The 13,545-nt window shown below is 28.8% G+C and overlaps 1 protein-coding gene across 12 annotated transcripts in view; it reads left to right on the top strand.

Annotated features, from left to right (window-relative positions):
- LOC107456951 (protein still life, isoform SIF type 1) overlaps nucleotides 1-13,545 on the top strand; it is a 150,341-nt gene that overhangs the window by 105,334 nt on the left and 31,462 nt on the right. For all 12 annotated transcript variants that reach the window (XM_071180822.1, XM_071180820.1, XM_071180817.1 and 9 more), the window contains 4 exons: nucleotides 3,796-3,935; nucleotides 7,486-7,753; nucleotides 12,903-13,046; nucleotides 13,139-13,321. In XM_071180822.1, the coding sequence (XP_071036923.1) occupies nucleotides 3,796-3,935; nucleotides 7,486-7,753; nucleotides 12,903-13,046; nucleotides 13,139-13,321 (735 nt within the window). The remainder of the gene's footprint in view (nucleotides 1-3,795; nucleotides 3,936-7,485; nucleotides 7,754-12,902; nucleotides 13,047-13,138; nucleotides 13,322-13,545) is intronic.

Here is a 13,545-nt window from a genome sequence, read left to right as displayed (position 1 = left end):
GCTCTCCATCGTAGTTCTTCAGGCAAATGATGCCTAGAGGTCATTATTACGAATTGGCTATCTCAGATTTTCAATGTCGCAATCACAGTAAAATTTGTGTGCTTTCTCTCAAACTTGGACTTTTATGCTCCAGGCAGATGACGTAAGCCGAGTGCAGCGCCACTAATTTGCATATTGCAATTTTACTCAGCTACTCTTAGTGGACAACATATGCAAATTTTGCACGGTTTGGCTTACTTTTGAAAGAGTTATCGCTATTTTTGTGATTTTTCCTTAATTTATGATAACCAGTGTATATATTTAAGTAAATATATTTAAATGAAAGAAATAGTTTTTGATGTTAAGATTGTCCTTTTTTTTATTTTTAGATTAGCATGCGCATACTAAGAGGGTTGTATTTCCGGTTTCATTCTTTAAAATTTTCTCATTTCATCAAGACCATAGCGAATAGAATATATATTGGGGGAACTTGAATAGAGAGACTAGATTATTAAATTTATTTCACTTATATCTGTGTTGTAAATTGTTGTATCAACAATAAAATTTTTGTTTCAATATGGGGGTGGGAATAGCTTTAAATAAAGTATTTAATTTTTAAGTTTTTAATTGCTTGTTAATCTAAAATAACAACCTGATAGCTATTGTTTGCTACAACGTAACCTACAACCTAAAAATTTTTCGTCGTGCATATTTAACGAAAATGAGTAAACAGTAGATAGGAAAGATTTTTTCCTCAAGGTTGAAAACTCAAGTAAATATTTAGGCACGTTTTTTCTAATGAGAGAAAAAGAAGCAAGCAAAAACTATTCATAGTGCAAAGATTCTACGTTCTAAGAAAATATTGTTTAAAATTAAAGTTTACACGGAAGCTATAAATATGGTGCGCATTTTAAGTCATGTTAAAGGAAACTCAAAGAGTTGATAGAGTTGGCATGCTTGTTAGATAAAGGGGGTGGACAAAATAATGGAAACACTTTTATACTAATACATTTTTTCATACTTCTTAAGAAATACTTAAAGAATAATTTAATAATTGCAGAAGTATTTACTCGTATATCATGCAATTTCTCATACTTACCAATGAAGTTTGAAGGTTTTAGAGAATTGAGGGAACGACAATAAATTGCCAACGGAAAATAGTGTTTTTGAAAATAGTGTTTGTAGCAATAAAAATTTGTAACTTGTAGCAATTATTTTGGGTATACTATGTAATAATTACACAAAATTTTGTAAGCTTAGCTTAAACATGTATGGAAATATGGACATTTTTATAAAAAATTAACTTTTTTGTCTTCGTTCCTTTTTGCTACAAATTTAAAATATTTAATAAAATTTTTAAAAAAATTTTAGAGCAATTTAAATTTGATTTCAAAATTATTGTTTTAAGCTTTGAAAGCATTTCGATTAAAATTGCGCAAGATATGAGTAATTAAGGCAGTTCCTTTATACTGCACATGCGTGGGAAAAGATTGAAATTTTTTTTCTTCTTAATTTTAAAATGAATCGTCTTTGGCAACTATTAAAGGAAGTCTGATTTGAATATCGTAAAATTTTAAAAAGATTCAGGCAATTTTCTAAGTAGTTTTTTTTATTTTTTAGAAGAAACTCAAAATGATAACGGGTTTTCCCCAAATTTCATTTTGCACTATTAAATAAGATTTATTAAAAATGACACGGGCATTGTTGGGGATCATCCCCATAAAAGTATCTTTTCTTTTGCCTGTTTCTTTTTTTCCTTAAACAATAATATTTTGGTTCATTGTAAGTTCAAACAATAATAGTTTGGTTCATTGTATCGTTCATTGTAAGGTATTATCATTTGTTATTTAGTTTGTTTTATGATAGAAAATAATATTTGTAGAAAACCCCTTATCATTTAAATTTCTTTTTAAAAAAATGCAAAATACATTCAAAAAATTATTTAAAATTTTTTAAATTTTTAAGATATTCAAATCGGATTTCGCTTATTATTTGCCAAATACGATTCTTTACAAAATTAGTAAGAAAATTTTTTTTCGATTTTTACCACGCATGCGCAGTATGAAAGAGCTAATTTAACTACTCATATCTTACGCAATTTTTAATTTTTTTTTCACATTTTAAAGCACTGATTTTCACATTTTAAAGCAATGACTACTTTTAAATTACTCTAAAAATTTTGTTTAATTNAAAAAAAAAAAAAAAAAAAAAAAAAAAAAAAAAAAAAAAAAAAAAAAAAAAAAAAAAAAACGTAAGACAAATAGATGATTTTTTTTATAAAAATGTCTATATACCGTATTTACCGTAAAGGTACCGTAAAGGCTATTACCGTAAAGGTATAGATATTTAAGTCAGGCTTACGAAATTTTGCGCACTTATTGCATGCAATTACCAAAATAATAGCTACAATTTACAAATTTATTGCAACATTTTTATGTTCCAAAGCACTATTTTCCGTTCGTAATTTACTATCGGTCCCTCATACCTCTAAAAACTTTAAACCCCACTGATACGTGTGAGAAATCACATAATCTGAATTTTTCTGAAATTTTAAAATGATTCTTAAGTATTTCTTGAGAAATGTGAAAAAAAGGTATTAGTGTAAACGTGTTTCCATTATTTTGTCAATGTATCTTTATCATGTATCCTGCATCAATGTATCCTGTCTCTTCATCAATGTGCCCTGTATCTTATCCTGTCCCTCTATCTTATTCTGCAATGTATCCTGTATCAATGTATCTATCTTTATTAATGTATCTTGTATCTATCTCATCATATAAATACCATGTGATATTAAATTTAGATGGATTTCACAATTATATAACATTTTTACCATAAAAATAGAAAATATTTTAATAGGTTTTTAATTAATTTTAATAAATAAGATATTTCATTATCATTTATTTTAATCTTTAATGGCTAATAAAATATATAACATTTTGAAATGTTCGTTAAAAGAATTTGAGGCTCTTTGGACCCAATCATTTTTTTTTTCATTCATGGAAATTACATTGTACTTAATACGTCTCGCGCAATTTACACTCTCATATAGGATTACTTTCAAAAAAATAATTGAAATATAATTAAAATTATTGAAAAAAATGATTTTAATTACTTGATATAATTTAATTGCAAATTGAACTAAAAAAAAGAAACAATAAATAATTATAAGGTACTGCTATAGGAAAATATACAATCATAAAAAAAAGTTTCAGAAATAAAGATACTGTTGATTTTAATATTATGTCACATTCGTAAGTAACAAACAAAAATTATAGCTGTCTGAGGAGCTAGTTTACCACAACGTGGGCTTAGGATAAATTAACCCCGAAAACATAAGTTTTTTGCTAAGTTCCGTTAAAAAATAAAATACTTTAAAATTATATAAATAAATTTAAAATTAAGCAGAAAAAAAACTAGAGTTTCCTTACGCATTTACTAATACTATTTTCACACTAATTTGCATTACATTTCTAGTACAGGTTGTACAGTTAAAGGATTGCAAATTTAAAAATCTTCTTTGTTTTACAGTGTTTCTAATATAACACCTCAATAAAATTTCTCCAAAATAATAAATTTCACTTAAATGAAGTCTCACAATTTCTTAAAAGTCAAAATCCCTTCCCTGAAGTAATATTTCATATTTTCTTTTAATATTAGAGCCAAAATAGAGCAAAATTGCATGATTTGCTATTTTTTTATATGGGAAATATATTTTGTTATCATTAGTTTTAAACTGGAATTGTATGGGGGGGGGAAACATGTCACTTAGCAAACAGAGTTATTTATAAAGTTTCTTTTTAATGTCTCTTTTAGATATCAGACGACGATCGACTGTCGTTGACGACGGCTCTGAGTGAAGAAGAAGATGGAGAAGCGAGAAATTCTCCCTATCGAGCTCGTTCTGGATCAGCTGCCGCTTCTTTCAATTGCACAGGAGCCGTTCGTAAAGCTGGGTAAGCATTGAAAATAAATAACCCGAATAATGAATATAACTGTTTAAACCTTAAATGTACCATTTATTTTTAGTAATGGTGCGTTGAAATATTTCTGTGATTGAAATCTGTTTAACCTTTTTACGCAGAGGCAACACCGGTGTCCTTTTCATATATTTTTCTGACGCTCTGAATACAAGTAAAAATATGTTCTGATATTTTTTAATTATAAAAATCAGTTTGATAGTTATTAAAAAATCTGTTAGATGATTGGAATTATAGTTGTTATTAAAATATGAAATCCAAAAAAAGTAGTTTGAGAAAAACCTTTTTTTCATTCATATTCAAAAATTTATCAATCATTAATTTTGTAAATTGAAGAAATTTAAATGATGAATAACTGTTTCTCTTAGATCTAAATGAAGACGAATTTGAAAAATTATTGCTTGGAGATGAGCCGTGTTAAGAATATTTTATCTTTATCGCAGAGAATGACATCGGTTTTTCATGTTGTTTTTCAAAACCATAATTTATTAAAATGCATCATATTTTACCCTTATTTTGACCTAAATTAATACATGAAAAAGTATAGAAAAATATGTTTAATAAAAATTCTGCTGCAAAGGGTTAAGCAAAAATATTAATTTATGAAAGTAGTTCAAATTAATTTGAATTCTAACACTATTTTGGTGATAAGTACTAAATGGTTTTCGTTTCTTTTCATTTACATAATTCTATAAGCATAAAAAACTGCAAGGGAATCGTACATAACTTATTTCTTCTCTATGACTGAAATTACAAAATTATTTTTAATGAAAATTTTTAAAGCATGTAGAAATATATAACAAGATATCACAAGCTGTGATCATAATTTTTTTATTGTTTTTTATATGTTTTAGTCGAAGAAAATCGTCAAAACCTGTATATACATATTCTCTAAAAATGGCATATGATTATTAATATATTCAAACGTATTTTATCAGGATTGAAATTATTAACACATGACAGAAAACTTTATAGCACAAAAATAGTTTAATAAGAACATTACTAAACTAAGCTCAGTGGAGGGCCAACCATAGAGGGCCAAGGCCTAATGTACTCATCTCAGTTTTCTTGACCTTTGGACTCTGAGGTGCACGAGCAGATGTTCCGGTTGGGTGGTCAGCCACCCCCAGTCTTTAGCTCCCAAGCATGCTTGGTACTCATTTTATCAACCCACTGAACGGATGAAAGGTTGTCAAAAGGAGAACATTACAAAAGGATGAAATTGGTGATAAGTATACTAAGCAGTAAGCAAAGCATTAGAAAGGGTTGATAATAAATCACTTAACACTCTCGATTTTATTTGAAGTTATTGAAGTGTTGAAAATCGTGCATCAGCACCTTCTGACGGACGATTTCTTTTATTTGGACATCATCTCAGTTAAATGTTTCTCGTCAAGTTTTCAATGAAGTTTAATGATCCTTTATTCTATTGAAAGAATTAGTGCCACAATAAATGTATTAATTACTCAGAATTTATTTTGTTAAATTTGGATAAATTAATAAGAATTAAAATTCAAACTCAAGTTTATAATATTGTATTGAGTAGAGAAAGATCTCAGAACCCTGGTAGTGAGAAGATGGCTAAATCTTGTATCGAACCGCTCTATCTCAGAACCCTGGTAGTGAGAAGATGGCTAAATCTTGCATCGAACCGCTCTAATTGGAAATTGAAAAATTCTTGGCTTGTAGTGCTGATCAAGGAAAAGAACAATTAAAATTATTTAAATTATAATTTTTGGAAATGATACTCTTTGGAATTCTTTAGACACCTTAATTCCTTGAGAAATAGTTTATTATTGTTATATACAACAGAATGTTATTATATTAAGCCAAAAAATGCCCTGAATACTCTGTGTGTGGGAAAAATAATTTCATACTAAGAATTTTATAAGCCTATGATAAACCACTTTTAATTTTCATTTCATCTACCGTGAAGGCTTATGTTTAACTATTATATCACCGATGCGATTTTTTTGTGTTTAAAATCACACCAACATTACTTATCTATTGTATTTTTTAATAACCTAATTATTAATTCCTGCTTACAGCATTTTATTTAAAAAGTTATGAGTTCTGGCTGAATAGCAGGCAAACATTATGACGTTATAATCAATAAACGAATTACTGTTGACCTGTCATGCCACATGAATAAAACTGATTAACTTTGGCATACCCAAAGATCGAAATAAATCTTCAAGAAAATGTAGAGAAACTCAGACTTGTTGCTTGAGATTGCGCAACATCATATGCACTGTTTTAGGCGTTTTTAGAGTCGGTCGTCAGCCATATTACAGTAACGAAAATAGAGGACAGTAGCGAAAATGGGTTAAAAGAAACTAGGAGAGTAGGGAAATTATAAACTTTTAAGCACTGTTTCTCATAATATAGTCAGCCATTCCTGTTTCATTTTGATTTTAATAATTTTAAAAGTACATAGTAATCACCGAGTATAATTACACGATTTTATAAATTCAGATACGTTTTTGTTTATATTTATTTTAACTATAATAAATGTTAATGACATAAAAAAACCTTGCTTGNACCTGATGCCATTGAGCTTATGGCTACCAATGCTCACCTCCGTAGCCTGATAATTTTGAAATTTTGAGCCTAATCCAAAAGACAAGGGAACTCTTGGATCAAGTATTCGGTGATATGTGCCTTCGTGGAGGACTTTCTTGATGGAACTAACCCGCATTCGCATTACACGGAGAGGAGAACCACGAAAACCTCCCTCGTCCAGTCTGACGTCAAGGGGACTTTAACCCATGATCCGTCTACTACTGGGTTACGAGACGGGTACGGAATTTGTATCAGCTAACCATGGCTGGGATTCGAACCCGGTTGACCTAATTGGGAAGCGAATGCTCTATCCCAGGGGTTTCCAACTTGCATGAGGCAGGGGGCAGCAATTAAAAATACCAGTCAAAGGGCGGGCCGCAACTTTATCAAAATTTTATATAGGACTTTTTAATGTTTGATGGAACATTAAATATTACTAACAGATTTTTATCAAGTTGTATAAAACAAAAGTATTGAATTACAAATAATAATAAATATTTTCTTGAATAAATATTTTCTTATATGAATAAATATATATAATAAATATATATAATAAATATCTTCAAATATATATATATATCTATCTTAATAAATATATATGAATAAATATCTTCAAAACCTGAGAAATAAATTTTTTTGCACCGTTAGTATGCTAAATTTTATAGAAGTGAAGAACTTGGGTTTTGTTAACGAAAGAAAAGTATTTTAAACCCACATAGAGTTTTCACGAAAATTGTCGGCGAAAAACTGACAACTAATATATTTTAGTTCGCGGGCCGCAAAAAAAGGTTTCGCCGGCCGGATGCGGCCTGCGGGCAGCCAGTTGGTAACCATTGCCCCTGAGCCACCACGTCGTCTCCTGCTATATTTGCCCTAAATTTGAAAAAAAAAAATATGTTTTTACACGTCTCATGAGTTTAATTCAACTTCTAAGGCCACTGAACACTTGTTGATTTTGTTTTAGATTTTTAAGCGTGAAGAAATGGCTTCTGCGCAAGAAACAGCAGGTAGAGCTGGCTAGAAAGCGAGGATGGAAAGGATATTGGGTGTGCTTAAAAGGAACCACGTTACTTTTCTATCCATGTGATAACAGAGAGAGTCGAGCAATCGACTCTGCTCCCAAGCATCTCATCATAGTCGATGGAGCAATCATGCAACCAATCCCAGAGCATCCCAAACGAGATTACATCTTCTGCCTAAGCACAGCATTTGGGGATGCTTACTTATTTCAAGTAGGAAAATATATAATTATCTCATTTTATTGAATATTTTATCTTTATAATTTTGCACAAAATAATACAGAAATTTGAAACCTATACCTGGAAACTAATTAAGGGTGATCATATAGAAGCTATATATTTTTAATTTGAAATCTAAGAAAAGTTATACATGTTATCAGTGTATTACTTTTTAATTGATATTACTATATATAGCATTTTATTTTCAAATTACTTAATACAAATTATCATCTCTGGAGTGTTTTTTAAAAAATTCTGATTTGAACTTTAATTTTTGACAAGTTTTCTGCGTAAATCCCTTCTTATTGTATCAATTACGCGAATAATTTTAGTTTTAAAATTATGAAGCTTTGGTTCATAAGAGTAAACTAATCATTCAGTATAACTTTAAAGATAAGAAGTCTAATAAAATTATATTCCATGATTTTGGACTCATTTTATATCAGCATTTGATATGATGCAATAACTGAACTTTTCTCTCGATAAACTGTTTGTGTCTCGAGATATTTTGCACCATATTGTTGAAATCACATGCCGACCATATAAAAATCATATGATTTGTGTAAAAAAAAATGGTTATGTTTTTGAAGCATTCTTTGTTGTCAATTACTTTAAGGAAAGTCAATTTACGCCTCCAGACCTTAAGTTCAACCAAACAATTCATTCTTGTGGTTGTAGATTTTTCAATAACAGCATGGGAATTTTTTTTTCATCTAATGCAACAATTCGACTTTTTTACAAAACTTCTAAGCGAAAAATGAGCAAGAAATGCATCCTAGATAGATGAATTATTTCTGAAATAAATTTCATTAGTATCTATATGTTTTGAGGTAGCACTTCCATGGCGATTTCCCAAACTATATATCAGTTTTGACAAGAATCAGCAAAGAAATAGGACTTTTATGGTGTTTAAAATACATAGTACTAATTTTATTACATTTTACAAAACTAATTTTTTTAAGTAAGAGTTGTACTCTTTTAAGTACTCTTTTAAAATTTCTCTACTTTTAGAAAAGCAATTGCCAGCGAGTTTTCAAAGCACAAATCATTTCTATTTTAACAGAATTCGACAGTGTTCACTTGTGGGAATGTTTTTAATGCTAAAGCTCAAACTTATATAAATGAAAAAGATCAGAGCTTTTTGCCATTACTCGCTTACAAATGAAACAAAATTTTGTACACTTTAAATGGTGTTTTCTCAAAACAAAGTTGTTTTCAATCCCCAATACTTGCCAATTTTCTCCCCTTTAGACAAAACATTTAATAGCATTATCGAAAAGGAATCGGTTGTGGATAGGAAATAGTGCACTGTTCAAACTTAAGAGATTTAGCATATCTTGTAGAATTTGCTGAAAACAACTGAGCGAAATGTGAAACTACTGCTTCGAAACAAAGATGTAGATCTTGTGTGTCGAATAGGTAAGCGTATGCTTGTGTGGGGGTGAGAGCTAGTAGAATAAACTTACTAAGCGTGCATAGCAAAATTTGCATTTCGTTCTCTCACACATTTTGCCAATGATGTTTAGCATAAAATAAGTTGCAGATATGAAGAAGATATAATAATATGAAAATGATAAAATACTTTAATGAAGCAGGTATTAATTAGCACAAACTTTTATTTTTTGCAAACAATAATAAAGAGTTCTAAATACTGGTAAAATGAATTATGTTTAATATTTAAATTTATAATAATAAAAAAAATTGCACAAAGAAGAAGTAATGGACCCCCAACAGTGCATACGCATCATGTGAAATCATAAAGGAAGCTGTTTGCAGATGTTAATAAACACTTCACTGAGAATGAGTTAAGTTAGCTATAAATTATTGTCAAATGTTAGCAATAAATTATTGCCTCCTTTCTTAGCCTTAGTAAATTAAAATGGATTGGCAGTAAAATATGAAAAATCAGCAACGAATACTTGTAAAATCAAAAATAATGCAACCGTGTAATCGATTCGAATTTTATTTAAATTATTTAAGCAACCCGTCAGGGCTCAGAGGCTAGGGCTCTTGCCTCCCAATAAGGTGATCCAAAATAGAGTCTCTGTGATGGCTGGTTGGTATAAGGAATTTTGCTCCCGGGGGGAAATTGATCACATTGCTGCATTGATGAATACATCCCCTGTATCAGACATTTCATGGGTTAGAGTCATTTTGCTGTCAAGCCTCTTTGTCTAACGCAAATGCGATTTAGTTCCTTCAAAATGACCTCCACGAAGGCAAGTTTGCCCCAATGCTTGATCCAGCTGTTTCCTTGTCTTCTTGGTTGGGCTTAAACTTACCAGGTGATTAAGATGAACATTGATAGTTAGATCACAACTGATTTGCTAATCAACGCTGGTTTTAAAATAACATAAAATTGTTAAAGTTAGTGCCTAGGAAAACCATGAAAATTGAAATGATTTTCGTTCTGCCAAAGTTACGGAGTAAAAGATTTTCAAATCATATATTTGTTTAAAAGATTATTAAACGAAATATTAATCTAAATTTAAATTATGGAAAATATTTTATACTTATATTTGCATGAGAATATAAATTTGCATATTACTGTAATCTTCGTTGTGTAAAACATATGTGGTTTTTTATTAAATCGAGGGATATTTAAACTTCTGAGTCATTTCCTGAAATGTCCAATCTTATTGTCAAATAACTGTATTTACTTATTAAACATTTAAAAAATTTTCTCATTTTATAATTTTGAGCATTAAAGTGTTCTATTAAATAAATAATTTGAGAGTTCGAAAATGCATTAGTTTTATCCAAGGATTTTAAAACAAATTATCATATACTTTTACCATTCAAATACTTGTATTATAAAAAATTCAAACATATTTCTACTTAATATTCTAATCTTTTAGTGGTGCATATACGTATGATAGTTAATAAAAATTTTCAATTATTTTAACCGTTATAGTAAAACAATAAAATTTTCATTTGTTCTGCTTAAATAATGTCATTATCTAATAAATGAAATATTTATCTTATGAATGTGAAATTTTTATTTTTACATCATTTCATTTTTTCTTACTTTACCTCTTCAATTGCAATTTTTCTAAAAATCATACATATATTTTTATTTTAACTCAAAACTTAAATGAAGTAAACATTATGGAAGTTTTTAGCTCATATATACATATTGCATAATACATATTTTTCATATACACATATTTTTGCAAGCTTCTAGCAGTTTAAAGCTTTTTGTTTCTCAATAGTTATTTTTATGCATTACAAAGTTATGATACTTTACAATAGGAAATCCATAAAATTATAACAACGGTTAGTTGGAAAAAACTTCTGTTTTAAGTTCATCTGAAAGCAAGCACGATTTATTGACCGTTGTATTTGAATTAGTTTTTAAGTGAATTTTAAAATTATATGATAATATAAATTTGATGTTGATGCGTATCAAATTACATTTTGAGATTTTTACAAAGCTTACTGAAGTCCAACGACATGGTACTGATTGTTGACTACATTGTATTCTTCTTTAGTTAGATGATAACTATAATAATAATTCTAAAATTCGTTGCATCAATATTGTTTCTCACTTTAATATTATTTGACTAAAAACATTTTTTTAACTTCTACTTGCAAAAGTATTTATTTGTATAACGTAATTGTTGCAAATATTACATTTCATAGTTGAAAAAAATTAAGAAATTAGAAAAATTATTAACTAATAAAATGAATTACTAGTAAACGTAATAAAACATAAATATATCGTTAATTAAAATTTTCGTATTGAGCTTGACGGGAAATTGTTTGGTTAAAAACTATATCTAATTTCAGGATTTCGATGCAATTCTCAAATATATTTTTTTAAAAACAATATAATATTGAAAGCTCTGCATTTGCGATGATTTTAAGTATGATCCTGCGCGCAAGACTTGCGCAGTGAGCTCAGACTAGTGCAAATCGATTCAATGACTTTCTCCTATCGTTATGATTACGAGCAGTAGAATAAAAATAATAATAAAAAATTCACATGAAATGTGGCTGCTGTAATAATCAATTCAATTCTAATGAAATTGAAACGAATTAAGTTACTCATAAAATTATAAGTATTTTTTCCTATTGATTATTTATTACTTTGAATTTACCCATCAATAGTAAATAATACAAAAATATTTCATTCACAATATTTTTTAAAGGAAAATAAGTTTTAAACACAGTTTCTTCTTATGATTTCTCTTTTATTCCAATCATTAAAAATTCATGCTGAATACTCCGTAATGATCCAACGCAGTTTATTCATTGAATTTCAATAGAAAACAGTTGAAGTAGGTTGTCTTTCTTTCATTTTCTCCGCGATAAATATTTTATTTTTATCACAAAAAAATAAAAGTATAATTTACTGATTTTTAGCTGTTGGTCACAGTTTCAGCACTAAAACGCATAATGCATCTTTTTTATTTCAGACCATCAAGTGTAATAGCAAAACATTTGTTTAAAACAAAATCGCTCTTACAGTTAGATACACAAAAACCTTCTTCAAAACAACTGGATATAAATAATTTCCCCACGTTATAACTTAGTTACTTTTTCTAAGAAACTTTCCTCTCTACTCTTTTTAACCAATGCAAAAAACATAAAGTAACCTCCGAAAGAAAATTGCAAAAATGAACAAAACAATGAAATAAAAAGTTTGAATCAAATATAGGATAATGTAAATGAATAAAAAGGAATTATTTTTTGATACTTTGAAAGTGTTTAGAAAATTTAAACATTTCTTAAATAAGTTTATATTTTTTGTATTCATATTTAATAAATATATTGCTCTACGATCACCACACAGAACACGAAGTGTCCCATTTCATACATTCCTAAGTCATAACGCAGTTTCTAAACTTTAAGATGTTCCCAATGACGTAGTCTTAGTAATATAATGTAGAGGTACATTTGAGAATGTTTTTTTAGAAACATTTTATCATTGTTGCAAATGAATTCTCTTAAAACTTGTCAAAAACTTACGAGAAAATAATCAAAAAAAGAAATCATAGGAATAAAAAACACCATTATGGTGCATAATCTAACTCAGAAGTATCGTGCCCTGGCAATGGAGTTCATATCGCGGTCTTAAGTGGTACAATATCATATTATTATGCCCTGAAACTCTTATTATACCATGGTATTAATTTTATAGGCTCCATGCCATGTTGAACTTGAAAACTGGGTGAATAGCATTCATTGCGCTGATGCTGCAGCATTCGCCAGACATCGAGGTAAAACTGGGACCTTACACCTACTGCAAGAAGAAATATTTAGGCTAGAAAAAGAAATTGAATCAGTGAGTTTTTTTTTTTTTCAAATTTATATTTGATTAATATAGTAAATACTTTAATTGAGATAATGAAACATTTGTGCGATTATGTTCCATAGGATTTTAAAATGAAACATATGGCGGAATTACAACTAACTGTTGTAGCAGATGCTGAAAGCAAAGAACAGCTGAATAATCAAATTAGTCAATTTGAAGAAAACATGGAACGGTTGCATTGTGAACAGTTTCGACTACGGTGTTACATGTCTTCTTTACAAAATGGAGAACTTCCCAATCCAAAGGTTGATAAAATTTCATTGCTTTAAATGAGCAACTACATTGTTCTTTTTATGTTTTATCTAAATGCTTTGATTGTTCAAGAATTTTGGTTTTATATTTGCATAGTATCTAATGCAAATGATCAAAATTTTAAAACTTTTTCCTATTTATTTTGTTTTATAGTTCAGGAATTTTGATTAAATAATCTTTGCCAAATGTATGTTGCTTTTCTAGCACCTATTTTTCA

The sequence above is a fragment of the Parasteatoda tepidariorum genome, chromosome 5 (genome assembly GCF_043381705.1).
Source record: "Parasteatoda tepidariorum isolate YZ-2023 chromosome 5, CAS_Ptep_4.0, whole genome shotgun sequence".
NCBI lineage: Eukaryota > Metazoa > Arthropoda > Arachnida > Araneae > Theridiidae > Parasteatoda > Parasteatoda tepidariorum.
Note: the sequence above shows the minus strand (reverse complement) of the source record. Positions and strands in the feature narration are given on the sequence as shown.